Source organism: Falco peregrinus, chromosome 1 (genome assembly GCF_023634155.1).
Source record: "Falco peregrinus isolate bFalPer1 chromosome 1, bFalPer1.pri, whole genome shotgun sequence".
In the NCBI taxonomy this organism is placed as follows: domain Eukaryota; kingdom Metazoa; phylum Chordata; class Aves; order Falconiformes; family Falconidae; genus Falco; species Falco peregrinus.
The window spans coordinates 53,470,700-53,491,554 of NC_073721.1; the positions used below are offsets into that span (position 1 = coordinate 53,470,700).

Below are 20,855 nucleotides of genomic sequence, written 5' to 3' on the forward strand. Positions count from 1 at the left end.
GGTGATGGGCACATGTGGGGAGCACTGCGGGTGCAAGCCCATCACCGCGTGCTTCTTTCCTCTGGAGAAAATGGCGACCAGGCAGCTGCAAAATGTGCTGACCTCAGCAGCGGGTCGGGGCTGGAGGGTCCCCCCTCCCTGGCGCACTGAGCTCTCAGCCGCAAGGGCCCTGCTGCCATTGTGCGGCAGGATTGGATGCTTCCATGTATTCATTTCTATTTAATGAAGGCGCATTCCTCAGAGGAGAAATATTTACATTCAGCTTCCCAGGTGGTCACCTTCGCCCAGATGACACACAAACAGGCAGCCCCCCGCTCCCTTTTCCAATCCAAACCTCTTTAGAGGGCTCAGCGAGGAGGGGAGGGAGGGGAGGGGGGCTGCTGGGGAAGCAGAATAGAGAAGGGAACAAAATGCTAATAAATCAGCCAGCCAGCCCTTATCCCCTCCCCTCTGTGGAGTCAATGGAAAGTGTCATTTCACATGCTAATCCCCCTCCACTCTCTTCACAACACCTTTTCCGAAAAGTGTTTGGGAAAAGTCCTTGTGGCCCGTTTACAGCTCCCTGCCGCTTCGGATTCCTTCTTGTCTAAGGCCGCGGCCCCGTGTGGGTCTCTCCCTCCAGCAGGGCTCCTTACAAAAAAAAATCTCAACAAAGACTTTGGAGTTCATCAGCCTCCCACTGAAATTCACAGCTGCTGAACAAACTAATCCCCTCTCTTGGTCTTTCTTCCTTTCAATGGGTTCTTGGCTTCAAAGACACTTTGGGAAAGGACTTTGTGGGGACTCACACTGCTCCCTCAATAGAAGTTAGTGCAAGCATTATCTTCAGAGCAAGTGGCTTTACAAACAAATACTGCCTAACAATCTCTGCCCCTCCAGCTCCCCCAAACACACAGAAGCCTAGCCTGCAGACATGATGTTATCTGCAACAGGATTAAAGCTCTGTTCTCTGTGCCCGGGGACCCTTTCCTATCACACCCCAATTCTTTGTCAACCCAAAGGCCTTCTCACCCAGCAGAAAACGCTTTCTCTGCCGAGTGCTGCAGGGATGCTGTAGTAGCATGTGCCCACGCAGGAAGCAGCAACACTGAGGAGCCGCTGTCCATAAACCAGCGGCTGTTACTGGCCAGCAGAGACAGTGCTGTAAGTGCAGGAGCACGGGGCTTGAGAGGACAGGTACTGCACCAGGGCCACAGACACAGGGCTTCCACCACAAGCCTCTCAGAGTCCCTCGCATGGGTCACCCCACTTCCCCCTGCCTGGTCTCCCTACCAAGAGTTTTCGGGACAGCGCTCTCGCTGGGGAAAACCTGAAGAAAACTGAGCAACAGTGGGACAAAGGGGCAAGCAGGAAGGACTGGCAGCACAGGCTGGATAAATAGCTGGTCTCTGCCTGAGTCCATAGGCAGCAGAAGCTGTGTGTGCTGGAGGGAACTAAAGTCAAATGCACCTGAGAAGTACATGGAAAAATCCGTACTTACTTCAGTGGTACAAGCAGCCCGAGTTAAAGAAAGAGAAGGGCTGGACTACACAGGGTACTCCAACTGGACCCAGAAAGGCAGAATCTAAGAAATACCAGGCTTGTTAAATGATCTCAGAAAGCTAGGACTTTCCTTATATGCTCATTAAGCAGCAAACGTGTGCCTCCAGGGCTACCTGCTCACCTGTATAGCATCAGAAGGGTTTATAACACAAGTACTGCCCTTGAAAATCAGCTTGCACCTTCCTGATGGGGGACAGCTGGGAGGCCAGACTGGTTGCTAACTGCTCCCAGACTGGGCTGCAAAAGCTCGGCAAGACTCCTTTGCACTTGGCATTTGCCTCTGCCAGCAGCAGATGTGACAAAGGCTGGTTTTCCCTGAATGTGTGTGCTGTGTCCTTAACACCCCAGAACTCTCATAAACCCTGGTCCCTTCTCAGCAATGGCCCCTTCAGATCTTCCCCATCCAAACAATTTTTCTCAACCTTTACTTCCTCCCAAGTCCTCCACCCACAAGCCAGGTAATAGTCCTGCATATTTCAGAGTCTCCCACACACTGACTGGCTGGCCTATACGGACATACTAGCTAACTGCCAGCAACAAGAAAACCAAAAACTTTTTGAGATTACATCAGTTGTTTTGCAGAAGCTAGTTTGATTCCCTCCCAATTTTATCTCAGTACTGATATTTCACTTTAGCCTCTTCACCTCCTTAAAAGCTTGAATGAAATCAGCCAACAGATTCAGAAGTTGTTAGCTAATGGTAAGAGCTGGCAATTCAGTGGTACAAATCTGATTTCCACACAGGTCAGACCCTCAGCCTGTCTGCAGTGGCATGGCTTCAGTGGTGTAACATCTCATCAAAGGCTCTCTCTTTACTTACTGACACACTGGCAACTCCAGATGTCAAGTGTAAAAAAACCCAGCACTGCTGAGACTCCCCAAGAGAACCTCAGCCATCCTGGGCACCTTCTTGTGTCTGACGCAGAGGAACAGTCACAACTGAGGCAGGTGATCTGAAGAAGATCGGTTCTCTTGACCCTGCAAGCCTTAGGGCGCAGGTACAGCTTGGGGTCACACCACACCAGGAAGGCTGCTGCCCATGGCAGCAGAGCCCAGAACTTGGTTTGCTCCATGCTGTTCTCAACTGACCCTTCACCAAAGCTGAGAACTCAGCTCGCAGTGGGTGGCCCTGCAGACTGAGGGAAGTCCCCTGTAGCCAGAGGTGACAAGCCTATGAAAAAAAGCTAGCAGCATCACAAACCACAGCTTTTATTTCACGGTTCTGTGATCTCTCAGTGCATCAAACCACAGCAATAGAAACAACACAGCAGCAACAAGGAGGCACTTTGACCTGGAAAGGACAGAATGAGACATGTCCACTCCCTTCCTTCGCTGATTCTCCTCCCTCCTAAGTTTCATGGTAGAGCAGGCTGACTCGTGTGAGTCGCTGAACCACAGGCCCACAATGGCATCATCAGTCAAGCAGCAAGCAGAGGCAGCAGGGGCTGGCTGCAGCCAAATGTTGGGAAGAAGCCTTGCTCCCCGCTAGGGCCAAACAATTACGTTGCCAGGTTAGCATGAAAAAGGGTGAAAGACAGGAAGGCAAGGAGGGTGGAAGAGAAGGGAAGACACACACACAGAGATACGCCCTAAAATCCCACCTGCCCTTCCAGAATTCTTTCCCAGGACAGATATACTTCATTTGTCTATTTTACCCCAGAGGAAATGCCAGTGATGAAAAGCCTCCACACAGCCATATCCTCGAGACCTAAAAGCATCACCTCCTGCAGCATATCTCTACCACCGTAGTGCCAAGGGGCCTTTCAGAACCACCTTGGCATGTATTATTACTGCAGGCAGAATGAATGCACTACACTTGGAACAATGAGCTGTCTCCCCCTGCTCAAGTCTGGGCTGGTCAGAGCAGCCAGAGGGGATTCTTTATGAGACCTGAACAATCCCTGCTGCTCTTGAAGCCCCTAGATAGTCTGGAAAGCCCGATGTAGGAAGCCTTTAGATAACACCAGTGGGTAAAAACCCAACTGTGCTAACAAAAAGGAAGTGAAAAAGGCCAGGAGCCAGAGAGGGCAACTTTGGGCTAAAAGTTAGCCCAAAACCAGGATGCAACTGGCTTTGAGGAGGAGCACACTGAGCAACCCAACCTGCTAGCACTCCTGAAAGGGAGAGTCCCAGGAGCTGGAAGGGGGAATCAGCCCTGGGCCTGAAACATAAAGGGCTGAAGCCTGCAGCTTATGAGGGAAAAGATACAACGGGACAGAGGGTAAACAGGAGACTTGACTATGAAGAGAGGGCTGGGTGAAGAAAGAGAGAAAACCAAAACTAGCCCAGAGCAGGCTGGTAGTTAGCCCTAGTTGTAGCAGGATATGGGTGCAGGTGGGTGAGAGGGTGAGTTAAAGATGAGAATGAAGAGAAAGGAGGAACAAGAAGAGAGATCTTCACTGCAGCCCAGCAGAGCAGGGACACCCCAGCTTGGCTCCCTGCCGTCACTCAGACAGTTTACACTGCACCAGGGAATAGAGCCCGAGGCCCTTCTGTCTGGGGGCACTGCAGGTGCCAGCCCTGCTTGTCTCCTAGAAAAAGCAATGTCAGCCTGGGAGGGAAGGAGTTTCCCCTTTGTGCCAGGGATATAGGGAAGAGGCAGGATCTCTGTGCAACCTGGATAGCCTGAAATTGAGATCCCTTGGGCTGGGAAGCAGCCTCAGACTAGTAAGAAAGGAGAGAGAGAAAGAACAGTCTCCAGGAGTCCTGGGCACCAGTGGGCTGTCCGAGGAGCGGATGGGGCCAGGCACACTGGCCCAGCACGGTCCCAGGCACTGGCACAGACTTATTTCTCCAGTCAGAGGGAGAGTCCACAACCTGCAGCACATCAACAGCTGAGGGAGTCCACCAGCTCTCAGTGCGCCCTGTTCCAGCTACTCCACACTTCACACATTTAGCTTGCCAGCAATGGTCATGAGGACTTTCAGGATGGGCATGAAACCAGACACCTCACTGAAACTGCTGCTGCTCACCACTTGGGTGTGAACCAGGAGACCCTGTTGGTAGTTTCTAGCCTCAACGCAGCGGGCAATTTCATGGAGACCCATGAGGATGGCTGGAGAGAGCTGTGGGGAGGGAGCAGAAATGAGTCAGCATGCTCAGCACTGTAACACAGGCCCCCCTCCTTTCCTCCACTCCCTTCCCTCCCATTCTCTACCTCATCCTCACCAAACAGCACCTACACAGTCAAGCCCTGGCAGGAAGGATAGCTTGCCTCTTCCTTTGGTTTCCCAGCCTACAACAAATGTTAATTTAATACCCAGGCTGGGTTACAGTGAATGCAAGTCCTAAGTAACAACATTTCAGCACTACTTGAATATCTGATGTGTTTGATGCCATAGGTCCATCTAGCACAGATTCCTGTCTCTGTTCAGGCCTAATATGGACACAGAGAAAGCATGTATGTTAAAAGGATTCTTCCTTTGAAAGCTATCCCTCCAGCAACTGGAATCAGCAGCTTCAGAGTTTTCTAACCCAGAGGCTACACCAGGTTCACACTTCACTACCCCCAGTTGCCCCTTCCCATCTGGAACCGGTCTATATGTCAGTATACCTCCTGCAGGTAAAAGCACCCTGCAAATACCTCCCTAGCTTCTCCTTACACTATGTCTGTGCCAAGTGTAAGGAAGAAGAGATAAGGCTTGGATTCAAGATGCGTTATCAGGTTTTGGCACTCCCCTAGCTTTCTCAAGAGGATATGCGCTGGTAACACTGGGATGGACACCAAGGCCCACAACCCAGTGCAAAGATGGGATCAGGAACCCGGCTGGACCACAGGGAATGGTGGCATCTACTTACCGCCTGCTCACGGAGCTTCTCATACAGGCACTCCAGACGCTGCAATGCATCCTCCAGCTTCCTTCGGGTTTTCTGAAGTGAAACAGGTATTGCTAGCTCTGCCAGAGCTTCAAAGCCACCTCTCCCAGAACTAAGCTGTTCTTGCTCAGTCCGTCCCCATCTCTGTTCTTCCCACAGCACCTTACAATTCAGCTGCATCTCAGCCCCTGCCAACCAGGGACTGTGAGACGAGCCAGCCATGCCCTCACCGTGCACAAATACATGCAGGCATTCTCTCCCCAACACAGGAAGCTGGATTTGCCCCTCTTCCCATCTCCCAGCCTAGGCGTTCCTCCCTTCTGCCAGTGCTTGCAGACCACAGGACAGAGTGACTACTTCCAAAGCTTGACAAACACCCACTAGTTGGAGGCAGCCTCACCCTGACTGCCCTAAGCAACAACTTCCTCCTGGTCTCCTTGAAGAAAAGAGAAAATATCCTTCCCACTCTAGGTAAGCACCAAGGGCCCAAGTACTGAAGCTCTGGTGGGGCTGACTCCATTAACGCTACCTTAGGTAACCCACTCACAGGTAAATCATACCATGGACAGGAATGCCTCGCTCTGGGAAACACTGAGACACACGTGGCAGCCTTAGGAGCTCAGATGCACTGCTTTGCTGTACCAACCCAGCTATTCAAACTCCACGTTAAGCTGAGTGCTTAAGCCCAACCCAACAATCCTTTCTCTGTCCAAAGAGGTAACCTTTAGGTCATTCTCGCAGCAATTGCTACACTGCACTCTCAGAAAGCACACAGCCAACATGCCGAAGCTGCTGCCACACACAAATTGTCTGACTCTGGGACAGCAGTTTGGGCTCAGTGTTCATCCCAACACCCAGTAAGCAGAGGTATTCCAAAAAGCTTCATCGTGCCCCCAAGCTCTGGGAAGACTTAGCAACTTCACACAATGCTGCAAGCACTGCTTTTCTGCTTCCAGACAGTCTGGCCTGATACATTCGTGCAACGTGACATGTATACAAACAGCCTTCCAGGAACCAGCGTGGAGAAATTACAGTGACTTGGACACAAAGATTGTCTGGCCTTCTTTCTAGCCAGGATAGCTCAGCTCTTCCCCCCAAGTTCTGAGGATAGCTGGTAATACTAGCTCCGTAGGAACTACCTACAGATCAAGCTGGTGAAAAATGAAGTTGAATTAGTTGGGTCATTCCTTCTACTTTCCTCAGAGAAAAGAGCCAGGACAGAACCATTGCTCCAGAAAAGCAACAAGAAGCAGCAGATAAATGCTAGAGAATGCATCTCAGCTCCCAAGAGATGAACAAGCTTATGGCCTAAAGGAAGGAGGCAGAGAGATATTAACTTGATTATAGGGACAAGACTCTTCCTCTCTTTTCCCAGCCAAAAGAAGGAAGCACCAGTCAAACATCTATGAGGGCAAAGAAGCCAAAGATCAGAGAAGGGAGGACTTACTGGATCAGTGGCAACGGCAGAGCAGCGTCGCACCAACCCTTCAAATGTGGCCTTCAGAGCCTGGTGCTCAGGGGGCACCTCTTTCCTCTCAACCCTCTCCACGGGTAGCTGGTGATACTGAGAAGAGAGAGAAGCAGCTGAATGAAACAGGAGCATGAAAGGCTGGAGCAGGTAGATACCCCTCCTGCACTATGAACAGAAAGCATTTTACCCCTTTGCAAATCCAGAGAATACCTGGAAGCACAGAGTTAGATTATCATCTTCAGACTGTGGTATAGCTTCAGGCCTCTGCGGATTCTCAACTCCAAAAACAGGCTGACAGCCTGCCTGGCCTCCCTCCCTCGCTCCCAGCTGTGCCCAGGTGTCATTTCCACCCTGGCAATTCCTCTAACACTCAGGCAGGGATGTCTTATAAGGGCTAGGGAGCAACACAAGCCCTGCAGCTGCCAACTAATAAGAATCTCAAAAGCTGAGTTGCTTTTCTACTTGACAGGGACTTGGTGGCTGGGGAACACCCCACTTTCCATGGGTACCTGCACGCTGCCTTCCTTTGGTGCTCCAGGGGGTGACTGGCCAGACTCTTGCAACCTGGACAGCTGAGGATGGATCCCTTGGGGCTCAGCGGGCAGGCTCATTACTGGAGCCGTGATGGGGGCTGGAGGAGTAAATTTCTCAGGCAACTGTCAGCAAAAAGAAAAGAAAAGAAAAAGAAGTATCAAGAAAACTAAGTCCAAGGAAGAAGGGTTCATTACACTCTCTGCAGTCAAATTCAGCTTCCTTTCTAATTTGTAGAGTGCCCAGTTCTCAAGGTGATGTGCAACACATCCCTGTTCTTTCAGCTCCCTGACTCAGAGGGGGGGCCTTTCCTCTTGCATCCTAGATGAACAGTCAAAGCGACAGCAAGAAAAGTCCTCTGGAATTGCTCAATCAAACAGATCCGATGCCCCTGAAAGCACTAGTCCTCAGAAAGCTGCCTTGGCTCTGCGACGGCACGAGTCCTGAATGTAGAGATTAGCAGCAGTAAAGTGTCCAACAGAGCAAGTGTTGGGGAAAATCCCACAACATGGGGGGAGAATCCTCTTGCAAACACTTCATCATGCCCCTGCTAAGCCAGAGAGTCAGGACAGATTCACTCCGACGGGGCGAGATCAAAAGGAGATGGCTTTAACAAGAGGCTAATCCTGTTGTAGTGAGCACAGCCTGAAGCAGGTTCCCAGCTATGCTGCCAGAAAAAGGGCGAGAAGTCTGTTCCAAGATAAAGAAGAGGAGTGGGGGGTGGGAATGGTGCCAAAGAAGCTTCTTGTCACACCTGCCAGCAGGCAGTAGTGGCAGAAACGGGGTACTGAGAGCATTTGCTGCAAAAAAGCTCAGTTCACGGGTCCTCCAGTACAATCACTACAAGGCAGAGAGCAGCAGGGCAGGGCCAACACGGCAGGCAGCTCACAGCTACACCAGTCCCAACGTATTTCAGCAGAAGCGGCGCCTTATCAGTTGGTATCAGCATCTGAGGAAAATGACCGTGGAACTCACTGTGCTGAGGGGAAATGCTGCCCCCAGCTGTCAGGTGTGAAGTGAGCACCATCTCCCCAGCCACTACAAAAAAAGTTGTGGGCAAGGGGGTAAGAGTCATTCCATATTTCCAGCAACAAGTGACTGTACTCAGCCTGCAAGTACTGACAGAGGATTCAGCATCAGGGATTATAAACATGTTAAAACACAGCTACACCACCCGCCCCCCCCCCTCGAACAGCACGTGGGTTTGGAAGGCAGAGGGTCAAGACGGCTTAGACTCCAGCCCAGGCTATGCATGTAATGCAGAAGTAGACAGAACAACATAGAATGAGACCTGCTGAGTGTGACAGGGAGCATTTATAGGAAAGTATTTGTTGCGTGGAGCTCCCTGGCTAATTGCAGCTGACATACATTGCCGCTGAAAGCTTACCTTCTTCTTTTGAAGGCCACCTCTTATAGCAGAGGGATCAGTCCAAGATTCCTGAGCTGCTAGAAGAGACAAGACCCAAATGTCAGACTTTGAGAAGGTGGCCATAGCAACAATTCATAGTCACTTGCATGGCTTGGAACTCCCCTCAACAAAAGGGCCCATGGCTCCAATTCCCCCATCATCCAGTTCCCACGTTCAGACCATTTCAACCAAGGAATTTCAGGCCCAGCTCACATGCGCAAGAACTGGTCTTACTTCCCTTTCCCTTTCTTAATTACATTCATGCACAGGTTTCATGAAGCGATATCCAATCAGATTGAACTGGCACACACCCACTTCCCCATCCCCAAAAGCTTTTTTGCAACTACCTGAAGCCTTCCGCATTCTGCACAGGCTGCAGAATTCAACCTCAGGGTCAGGCCTGAACCTTGGTTGGGACCTGCATGAGCGTGCACATCAGGGTTCAGAGAATTCCTGGGGTTCCCCAAACATAAGGGCTATGTTATGGGTGAGAGAGGACTTCTCACCAGCACTCACATGAGTGCCTCATGGTGGCAGTCCACAGCAGTGCAGAGTACTGTGATAAAGGGGGGAAAAGTTTGACGTGCGTTGACATTTTCCCTTTCCAAAATAATGTTCAGAAACAATGCCTAGCAAATTTTGCCGGCTTCTCAACTAAAAGGGAATAGACAACCAGCAAATGCCTTGGGAGCAAAGGGGCGTCTCATCAGATGCTTTTGAGGTATCTAGCCTCTAACCTCACTCCAGGTAATTAAAAAAATCCATCAGACAACATGATATCAAAAGACTTGTGACCACACTTCATTCTGTGAAGGTCAAATTCCAACTACTTTGTCTGCTGTTGTTCTGTAAGGGTACCTGCATCTCTAGACAAACCCCCAGTATTAATAACCTCAGGCCCATGAGACAGGAATAATCTGTGAGAAAGCGGCACAATTCTATGCGTCAATATCAGAGTTGCTGGAGCTCAGTGCCACACTTAATGAGCAACTGATCCTGAACTGAGCTTTAAAAATCACAGGGGAAAGATGCAAAAGGTGCTTCATTACTTTAATTACCTTTATTATTAAAATTCTGGCAGCTTCTTTTTGCCCTCCCTTTTCCCATGATTTCAAGACTCACTCTCTGATGAGTTTGGATCAGTAGTTTAATTAAGTTGGCACTTACTTCTAGCTTGGGGATTCTGTGCCCTAGAACTCTGCTGGCCCCCACTGAGCCTGTGGCCTAGCAGTCCCTGGCACCATTCCAACCCAGTGGCACTTTGAATCCTCACAGGAAACTGCTATTTAAATTATAGCCTTTAAGCCAGGCACTTAATCATCAGACCTGAGACAGCAGGACCCTGCTCCATTTTGCTGGGATGAAACTCTATCTTGCCTATGCTACTTGTGAACCAGGATTTCTCGCCAGCCCTGAAAGGAGTACGCCACAGCCGTCTCTAGCAATGCCTGTGCTAGAAAAAAACAGATCATCACAGGCTGGGGTCAGGAATTATCCCAGCCAGAAAGGAGATCAGCCAACATGTTGCTGTCCTTCATCCTGTCCCTGACGCTTCCCACAAGTGTGGGATTTCTGCAAGTGGAGATCTCTCTCCATTGCACTAATGAGAATGTGTTCCTGAGCTGTTCCAATCACGCTCAGGAATTTCCAAAGCAAATGTGGCCAGTGAGATTGAATGGTCATACAGTCCCTTTCCAGGCTAAAGAAAAGTACCCATCAAAACAAAAACAACAGTAGTAGGCAAGAACTTAATGAAGCCTGTTTGCACTTCTGATCTGGGCGTGCCTTATGCTGCCATGAAAACTGCAGGTAAATGCTGCCAGGAGAAGTGAACTTCCGAGCAGCAAATTCCCACAGGGCATCTTCAGCCTGACAAAGCGCTTGAAATCCTTGCTATGGAATCATATGAAAACACTGGGGTCTTTTGTTTCTCTGCTGAAAGGATAACTCCCTTTCTAGAGTCCCACTCCACACAGCAAGGCTTGCTTGGGTACCGAGTACTCCGATTTCCTGAATAAAGCTGAGACTCCCTAGATAATCTTTTGTGCCTGGCAGATGGTCTTTGGTGCAGCAGCCACTGTGCAGAGACAGTCCACTAAGACACTGAGCCTTAGCCCACTGACAACAGACTGGAAGATACCTACTCTCCATCATCAATAAATCCCAAGGACAGAAACCAGCACAAAGCATCAGTCAGAAAACCTCCAAGTTCCAAATTCTCCCCAGCAGATGGACTGAGATTCACAGCCAAACCTTGCCCTGTAACTAAAAGCAAAAGGGCTTTCCAGTTCCCCTTGAAACAGAGCCCCCAGATACTGCTCAGGAAGCTCTACACCACTGCTCATTCTGGGATCCACCTCTTCCAAACCACCTGGGGAAAGCATAAGCACAAATAAAGCCACGCATAAGGCTGGGAGTGTAACAGGGAGAAAACAAGGGATGAGTTACAACCACTGGCCTGTTCCTTACCTAGAGAACCAAGAAAGGAAAAGGGGCTCCTTCCCTGTCCTGCTGGCCCAGCAACTGCCTGAAGAACACAGAGACTGAGAATGCTCTAATTCCTCCACAACTGGATGAAAGTATAGAAGGAAGAAGCTGGAGTCCCTGCTTTCTGTATCCAAACTCATCAGTAAGTAAGAGCGCAGCACTTCCATTTCACTTCCAATATCCCCAGCTGTCTCTCAGTAGTTCTCAGGACAAGTATGTCCACTACCCCAGCTGTATAGCTCCCCAGGCATGCAAGGAAACAACAAATAGCAATAAGCATGCATACACAGTAAAACATGCGCACATCCCCCACATCTCACTGCAAGCAGCAACACTGTCTCCCCCACAGATCTGGGGGCTTCTCCGGATACTACCTGCATGATTCCCGTGGGGATCTAGCCAGGGGAAGAAACCTGAAAATCAAGGCAGGGTGGAAGTGTCACCATCACCAACAGCTTTTACTCAGTGAGCAATTCCCTGGACTACTATCCCTGACAGCTTTTGAGAAGGAATTTCTCCAGCTGTAGCTTAAAGCCTTTGTGTGGTCCCCACAAGCTTCACACAGTGGGATTTGCTAACCTTGGTTAAACACAGCTTAGCAAAGGATTCCAGCTGAAGGCAAACCTCAAATCCCCAGCTCCTTCACTCTCTGAATACATGTGTCTTGAAGAGTCACCTGCTCAAAAAATCTAAGGATCATCAGCCTTGTTGTTAGGGATCTCCACAGCCTGGCTAAGCCTGTCCTCCAAGACAGGAAACAAGGAATTTACAAGCACCAGATGTGTTGATGTTTTGGGAAACAGAATGAGGGAATGCCCATCTGCTGGGAACTAGTTCCAACAACACTCTCCTTTTCTTCATCATGCTAGCAAATGACTTCACAGTACTTGCAGGCTGGGTTGGATTCAAACTACAGACCCAAAAGGGAAAAGCTCCAGGTCTACACCACTGCACAGGGGAATCCAGATGTGATTCCTGTGCAAGCACTTTATGACAACAGGAGAAAACAGGAAGAACTAGAGCCCAGCCAACAGAGAAATTTCATCCTGGAGCTAAGCAAGGGGTATGCCACGGACAAAGAAACAGCACCCTGCTCTCCCAGGATTTCACATGCACTTCTTGTGCAAGTGATATAAGCAGAGGCAAGATCAGTAAGCCTTCCAGCAGGCATTCCCTGGGAACTACCACCCTTTCACTCAGAGCATATGCCTCTGGAGTGGATGACTCAGGGTGCGCTGGGGACGTGAAGACCCAGCATCTTGTAACCACAGCCTGGGGGACAGAGCAGATGAACAGGCTGAATGAAACCATCATCACTGCTGTGCTTCACCACCACAGCAAGACTCAGCACAATGTGCCTGTGAGGTTAGCTTTGGCACCACATCCAGCCTTCATGGTGACACCCCCAGACCTCAAAAAAGTCCCTGCCCATTATATACTGCAAATCCCAGCCAGGAGTGTCCTGGACACACAAATGGTACTTACCTGTGGGAGGAGGAGGAATGCTGGCTGCTGGCAGGGGCTTAGTAGATGGAGCTCCAGGACCTCCCTGAGGGTAACCCATGTTCATGGGGCAATTGAAAGGTGCTGAAGAGAAACCTAGAGGAGACTGGCTTGCCACAGGGAGAGGACAAGCTGCAGGAAGCTGAGATGATGGGACTGAGGCTGGAGTGAAGACGGTGGGTCCAGGTGGTGGAACACCAGAAGGTGTCATGGGCATGGACTGTCCTGGCAGAGAAGGCTGGCTAGGGAAGGGAGCAGGACCAACAGGTCTGACTCCTGATGGTCCAAATGGTTGAGACTGTGAGACAGCTACAAATGAGAAAGAGAGTGTATCAGCTTTGCTTGTTTCATGTGCAAACTACTCCTGACGCTCTCCTTCAGGCTAGTAAGTCTCCTCTTCTCCAAGCCATACCTAGAATATCCATGCTGGGTGTATCTCCCATAACCTAGGCTAGATCAGTCAAACTCTGCGACACAGTTAGCTGTGGCTTCTCCACCCTTATATATGCTTAATATCAGTGGACATGCAGCAACAGTTGCTAGAGCTAGATGTTTCAGAAGAACCAAGCCTCTCAGACAGCTGACTTGTTCTTTGCAAGTACAACAGGCCTGTGAGAAAGAAAGTAGAGGCGCCATCTATGCTGAAGGCTTTAGTCTAAGAAAACCTGGAGAATGGACATGACTATGAGACAATGCTTACCTTGCCCTGAAATGGTTGCTGGAACCAAGCCTAAGTTGTACTGTGGGTATGGGGACCCCCTGGAATAGACACCTGTTTGTGGACCAGTGCTGTCCCGGGGAGGGGTGACATGGTGAGGTGTCATAGACATCGCTGGCACTGGCTGAGGCGTGAAGAGGGAAGGCACTGAAGGCTGAGAAGGTGCTGAAGGGGCAAATGATGACTGATAGTTGGGCTGCAATTAAAAAACAAAGAACTCGCGAATAGCCCACAGTCATGTGCAAGCAGATGCAGTTTCTATCCCTGTTGCTTCTTGGGCAAGAGAAGATGCTGCTGCTGTCAGTGCCCTGGATGGATTGGATCAAAGGCCCCCTCCCACCACATAACTTGCTCAACAAGCTGGGCACCACACTTCAGAATATTCTGTGGCTCTCAAAAGGATTAGTCCTCAGCAGCCAGTTCCCATACAGTGACTTCCTGGAAGCACAACCAGAAGAAACAATGAACCAACAATAACGAAGCAGTAGAGGCTGAAAGCAAAACTTCCTGAACAATCTTCTGGTGCAAGAACTGAGATGAAGCCACACTATGCTAACGTTACTGAGATACGAGGGCGAGATGGGCATAGGAGAGTGAACTACAGCCCCCATTTCCCCCAGTAGGTGAGATCTCAGTGGATCACTACACTTGTAACAGACTCCTCTGGTGACTACATGTGGGACAGGGCCTTGTGAAAAGTTGCCAGACAGCCTACTTTTGGATTACCACAGAGCTTGTGTTTGCTCCAGTGAAGGGCATCACTGATGAGTTCTCAATGATGCCTGCAGTGTGCATCATCTCATATGACTTCATACGCCTTCCACAACCCAGTAGCCTTCCTCCCCCTTCCCAGGCCATGAATACCTGAGTTCAAGGCCTACCTTCTCTGGATGTCTGGGACCTGTTTTGGAGGCTGCTCCTTCAGGGGCGGAACCACCTTTGGCTGCTGGAGATGTGTGTTTAATGACACCCACATTGACACGAGTGTAGGGAAAAGGGGGTGGCTGCTGATCACCCACATTTGCTCCTTGAGCATGGAAGAGCCGGTCTCGGAGCTGTTCAATCAGGAACTGAAACAAACTATGCTTTAGGAGAAGTGCCTTGAGAGTTTTGGATGGAAGGTGCTGGGGATGTATTCAAAGCAGACCCTAACGTAAATGACTGAGCATCAATCTGCAAAACTACCCATTTCTGCAACAGCTACCAGGAAAAAATAACCCACAAACTGTAAGCAACAATCTGGGACATCACCTGCCATACTCCGAGGCAGATGAAGTCTCACTGATCCTCCCACCAGTCTTTATAGAGTATTTCCTCCCCAACCCCTATCCATGTTCGGAAACATAGATTTGTTTCAAACAACAAGGTGATCTCCCCATTCCCTTCCTCTACCAGCCAGTTTCAGAAATAAATGCAGCTTCACTGGAGAGCTGCTTCCCAGTGTTGTTCTCCGGGAACCATTTTACAGTTCTGTAGCTCCCTTCCTTTTCCATGAATGAAAGGCACTACACAGAAAAGGCAAATGAAGACAAAAGCTGTGTCCTAGAAAAAAACCCACCAAAAAAACCTAAAAAACCCAAATCACACCTCTATTCTCAAGTTACCATAATTAAGGTGAAACCTTAAGTCCTGATGCTGATGTCAAAACCCAATCTCTCATACACAGTATCATTTTTCCCTGTAGACTGCCCTTTTCCAACCCATTTCTCACTCACCTCTTTAGAGCTTCTGGGTAGGTAATCCATTGCAGCTGCCAAGCATCCTTGTGATGCCAGGAGACTGGCATATTGAGTGATTCTTTCTGCCAAGACAGGGCCTGGTGCTGGTCCTGCTGTGCCTTGGAGCATCTCAATGGACCTGTTCAGCACCATCACCTTCTCTATGAGATCCTGAATAATCCAGGGGAAGGAAGAAATAGACCACTCAGAATCTGACTCGCTTTACTGGTCCATCTCATGCTGAGACAGTATCAGATGGCTCTCCCCACTTTCAACTGACATCAGGTCCAATGTGAACAGAAGTTACTCTACTCTGCACCAGATACTATCACTAATGACAATTTCTTCACGTGCACTTCTCAGAGAAAAACAGGAACCAGGAAGCAAACCCTGTCACTGCTACCTTTACAGTAAGGGAAAAAAGAAAATCAGAAGCCACAAGGGACATTCCAATCAACTGTGATATTTTCACTAGGAAGTTACTACTGTAACTCTAGGAGTTACAAGCTATCAGTTTGGAAGAGGAAGGATTAAAACCATACCTGGAGAAATTCACCAGGAAAAATTGCTACTGCTGACAAACAGACCAGAAGGTTTTTAGTTACTTAAAGCTCCTTCAACTCCTAGAAATCAAGGTAATGATTATATCTGTAGAATGACACATGCATCACCGGCTGATAACTGAAAAGTGGGAGGAGGTCAGCTTCAAACACAACCAGGAACACTGAAGATCCCTTTCTGTTGCTGTTGTTCACTACCGGGGTTGCAAAACCAGGGAACTCTGTAGTAGAGGGCATTACCTGCAGATACCAGAGCGGGAGACTTGTCTAGTTCAGTCTAGTGACTGGTGGACACAACAGGGGTTAGCGACTTAGCCAGGACTGGTTTACAGGTAGGTAACCACACTGGCTTAGAAGCCTTGATTCACCTGCAAGCTGACTTCCCATACATGATCATTCTACTTGCAGTGGGAGTAACGCAGCCTAGACTTTGAATTTATGTGCAGTGTAACCAGCACTCTCTAAACACACAAGCCCTTAACGCTTAAGAGTACAAGCTTTCTTTAGACATGAGCCTGTACTCGAGGCTAGAAGAGGATACCTTGCAAACTACGAACAGGTCTTCACTGTGCTGGAAGCCAGATACTCTGATGGGATAACGCAATCAGGTCTACCAGACAGGTCTAAAGAGGAGTCAAACCAAAGTTATAGCACCTGTACCTGCAGGGCAAGGGGTGAAGAAGTCTCGTGGTTTTTTACCCAGCATTCCACCAACCTCTCCACATTGCCTGATGAGATATAGCAGAGGCAGGCATCATTGGAGAGGCCTGCATCTCCCTCTGACTCTAGGCGGGCACCCAGCATGTCTAGAGAGGAAGAAATAACAGCCAACATTTAACACACTCTTTTTCAAGAGCTCATTAATCCTCAATGATCATCTTTTAGGAGTCATACTCTGGCTTGGCATGAAAAGTTATTGTCAGCTTTGGATCTGCACCTAACTAGAATAACAGAATCATAGAATCATTTAGGTTAGAAAAGACCTTTAAGATCACTGCGTCTAACCATAAACCTAACATTGCCAAGTCCCACTAAACCATGTCCCTAAGTGCCACATCTACATGTCTTAAATACCTCCAGGGATGGTGACTCGACCACTTCCCTGGGCAGCCTGTTCCAGTGTCTGACAACCCTTTCAGTGAAGATATTTTCCCCAATACTCAATTCAATCCTCCCCTGGTGCAGCTTGAGACTGTTTCCTTTCATCCTATGACTTCCTACTTGGGAAAAAGAGACTGACACCCACCCTGCTACAATCTCCTTTCAGGTAGTCAGAGAGCAGTAAGATCTCCCCTCAGCCTCCTTTCCTTCAGGCTAAACAACTCCAGTTACCTCAGCTGCTCCTCCTAAGACTTGCTCTCTAGACCCTTCACCAGCTTCATTGTTTAATTCTTGGATAACACAGAGAAATGGGCATAACTAAGGAATCCCAAAGCCAACCTGGTTGAAAAAATAATTTTTTCATCTATCTGCCAATTTTTGTCTACTGAGACATATAAAGCAAAGAAAACCCCTAAACATGACAGATGAATTCAGTGAAAAAAATCTGTTTTTTTCTCTCTCTAAAGAGGTGTGATAATCTCCAGGCAACAGTAGTGTCCAGTGTCCAGGGACAGCTAGTAATCTGGCAGCTGTCAATGTTTATCTAATGACATAAAAAAGAAGATAAAGATAAGCTGGAACCATGTCACTATCACCACCGCCACCACAGCCGCTTTCTACACTTACAATCTGGTCTGTAAAAGTTGTCATGTTTTCTTGCATTTCAAGTTGTGTCATCTTACTTATACAAAGTGCTAGCATTTCTCCAACAGCACTTAGCTGTTCCTGTAAGCCAGGAGCTAGTCCCCAGCCAAGCAACATAAGTAACTCTTATCACATTCAGTCACTAGATTGCGTCCTAATTCTGACTCTCAGCACAACCAGTTGCTGAGCATCCTGGACTATTAACAGAACTGAGGAAACTACTGAAGCCATCAAACTTTCATCAATCCCTGTTTCTGAGCTTAAAAGGGAGGGAAATGTGCTGGAAGCATAAAACTCTTTCAGATGGAGTTAAGTCACCTGACCTTTTACTGTCAAGGAAATCCCCTTTTCTCCCCAGAATAAAATATAAATATCACTCTCTTAGTGTCTCAGCCTATCCTGTTTTTTCCATGCTATTGGTAGAGGTGACAGGAAATATCAGCATATATAACTTTACACCATGACTCTCAGCTACACATCTACTGTTCCCCAACTCAACAGTCCATAGTTATTAAGTTCCAGCTCGCTGTAATGAGTAAGGAGTGCTTTCCTTCCTCCACTGCATCCACTTTTTTCCGTAATCAATCCAGGAGTGCCCTCTCCTAAGGGAAATCGCATCAAAACATAGTACACTGCATACCACAGAGCTGGGTATAGTCCTCATGCTTTGAGTATGTTAACAAGATGGCCAGGGCCTCCTTCCAGCTCTGTAGATTGCACGTGCAAACAATATCTTGCCACTTCTGCTGCACAATGGAGGAAAGCAGCTGTAAGAGAAGCAGAAGGCCTGTTAATCACTGAAGACAAAAATAAGCTGACTGCTTAAGCAAGTGCACCCACAGCAATAGCTCAGTTTCCAGCACACTTCCCACTATGCAGCAACTACCTCACTGTACATTAAGGTCCAGCAATTCCAGCATCCCAGTGCTAACAGTAATTGGAACCGGACGCCTCTAAAGAAAGTAAAAGACCCTGACAAAGCACTTAAGAGAATATGAAAACAGTTGCGCTAGGCAAGACTAAAGATCTATCTAACATATCCTGTTTCAGAGCAGCTAGTATCAATGACTGCAAATATAATGTTAGGATATCCCAAACCCTGTTACACTTCCTCATTTGTAAATTAAAAAGCTAGGACCTTCTTAGCTGAGCTGTAAAGGGGCAGTATGCTCCACAGGTTACAAGCTTGGGGAGCTGAAGCAGAAACCATTAGAATAAAAAAAAAAAGGGGGGGGGAAACAAAGAACACAGACATTCTAGACGGGCAACATGAAGTTGTCATAAAACTACAAAGGTATGAGAGTAAACGTTGAGTCAAGAGAAGACACACAGATTCTGCTGACACTCCAGTTCCTGCCAAAGCATTTCCACATATATTCAGACAAACATTTGCAAAGATATCACACACTTTCCCCAGCTCAGTGGGTATGGGTACACAAAACTATCACCTACCACAGAGAGTTTTGTCTTCTGCTTGGCAAAGTAGTGTTTCTGGGTCTCCCTTAGGAGATTCTCCCCACCAGCTATAGCCAAGATGATGGCATCAGCAAAGCGCTCTGCTTGCATGCACAGCTCCACCGCACTCTCAAAATTCCCCAGCAGAAGGGCTTGGCTGATGAGTCCATCTGTATCTATGGAGGTGAGAAGCAGAGTCAACCCACAGGAGCATCATCCATATGCATTGATGATGCTGATTTACAAGAGCAGGCAGTAAATACCAACAATACGTGGAAGACCAGCTAAATGAAAATCTCAAACCCAAATCAGGTTTTGCACTTTTAAAAACCCACTGACTTGACTGTAAGTCTTTCACCATCTAGAAGATTATTCTATATTTTTAATGGGTCTCATATCTGGGAAGAGTTATTTCTCTGCACAGTGCTGAGATACGCTGCATGACACTGGGAGGGATCATGTGTTTTAAAAGTACCCATCTGCTGGAGTGGACCAGATTCTTCCTGGTCTCTCCAATTTTCTGGTTTTCCCTCCTCTACCCTTTCCCTAAGTGAGCAGAAACACACTTCATGTAACATACCTTCTGTGACAGGAATCTCCAATGTACTTATATTCTGTGGGATGAGGTTGTCAAAAAAGGCTGAAGAGGAGGAAGCAGCAGCTACAGCATCACTGGAATTTATCAGAAGCTGTGCAAAGAGTGCAAGAGGCTAATTAATTCACTGAACACGCAGATTCTACCCCAAAGTTTAGTGGATTACAGAGTGGGATGGGGCTGCTCCCATTTGCTTGAGCATGCTCGTATAAATCTGATTTCAACTTTGAAAGCCATCATGCCTCCTGTCACTGCTCTATAAATCTGCACAGTTTCACCAGGGCAGCAACAAGAGCAGTGCTGCCATCGACAACGCTTAGGAGATGGATGATATAGACAGGCAAAGCCAACAGTATTACTGGTCAGCATTCATCAACTCAGCTGCCAGCCCTTGAGCAAGCTGAACAATTTTGGATGGAATAGGGACAAGCCCAGCAGGTGGTATCTGTAACTAACAGGTAGGATCACAGCCATGCTTGGTGCTCTACTGAAACGTAGGACACAACTGCTGCCCCTAGAATATCTCAGCCAGTATCTCAGGTTTGTGAAGAAGATTACTAATTTGAGGACAGCAGTTTTAGATACCTTAGAGGAGCAAAATTTACAGTGCATGGTGAACCAGGCCTTGGAAGGCATGTGAAGATGTACCCATCCCAAAATTATGTGAGAATACATTTCAAAGGATAGAGGTGAAAAGGAAAGAAATGCAAAATAAATACCACAACAGAAGCTTCACAGAGGAAATCCAGAACTGTAGCATGAAGTTAAGCTGGGGTGAGGCTAATTCTATCACTGAAGAAATCAGCACTGGTGAAGCAAGCCTTCTCGCAGTGTTAACAGCCAGGAGTCCATCTTCATCATTTGCTGATTTGTTTTAAAGCCAGAAGAGACTGCTATGATTGTTTAGTCTGACCCTGAGAGGGTCTGACAGGCCTGTGAACTGCCCTCTGCAATGGCTGCATTTAGCCCAACAACTTGCAGTTGGAATTAAACCTTCCTGTTCATTCTGCCCTCCACTGCTCTCCCAGGCTGGCAAGATGTACAAAACATACCTGATCTGGCTGTGCAGCATTTGTCTCATTTGCCTCAGGAAGGGGCTGTTTATCTGGGATCCCATTACTCAAACAAGAGGTAATCTAGAAAAGTAACACACATGTACAGTGAGACCCTTATAACACCTGGGCAGCAAAGCTACCACGTGACTGGCAAGCCCCAGACACAATTCCCCCAGCTCTTTCACCTGTTCAAAAAATTCCACCTCTCCCTATTCCTGGCTGGCTGCCTATCAGAGATTAGTTATCCTTTT

General features: G+C 48.2%; 1 protein-coding gene across 10 annotated transcripts in view; it reads right to left on the reverse strand.

Annotated features, from left to right (window-relative positions):
* Positions 1-2,734: 2,734 nt before the first annotated feature.
* The window catches only part of SEC31B (SEC31 homolog B, COPII coat complex component), a 38,274-nt gene continuing 20,153 nt past the window's right edge, over positions 2,735-20,855 (reverse strand). For 4 of the 10 annotated variants that reach the window (XM_055800662.1, XM_055800668.1, XM_055800676.1 and 1 more), the window contains 15 exons: positions 20,602-20,685; positions 19,535-19,643; positions 18,952-19,130; positions 18,140-18,266; positions 16,414-16,559; positions 15,191-15,364; positions 14,357-14,545; positions 13,458-13,671; positions 12,740-13,066; positions 11,629-11,667; positions 8,747-8,805; positions 7,338-7,484; positions 6,805-6,921; positions 5,340-5,411; positions 2,735-4,606 (listed from right to left, as the gene is read on the reverse strand). In XM_055800662.1, the coding sequence (XP_055656637.1) occupies positions 4,427-4,606; positions 5,340-5,411; positions 6,805-6,921; positions 7,338-7,484; positions 8,747-8,805; positions 11,629-11,667; positions 12,740-13,066; positions 13,458-13,671; positions 14,357-14,545; positions 15,191-15,364; positions 16,414-16,559; positions 18,140-18,266; positions 18,952-19,130; positions 19,535-19,643; positions 20,602-20,685 (2,163 nt within the window). In that variant the 3' untranslated portion in view covers positions 2,735-4,426. The remainder of the gene's footprint in view (positions 4,607-5,339; positions 5,412-6,804; positions 6,922-7,337; positions 7,485-8,746; positions 8,806-11,628; positions 11,668-12,739; positions 13,067-13,457; positions 13,672-14,356; positions 14,546-15,190; positions 15,365-16,413; positions 16,560-18,139; positions 18,267-18,951; positions 19,131-19,534; positions 19,644-20,601; positions 20,686-20,855) is intronic. The other 6 variants (XM_055800684.1, XM_055800695.1, XM_055800689.1 and 3 more) reach the window with 6 other exon arrangements.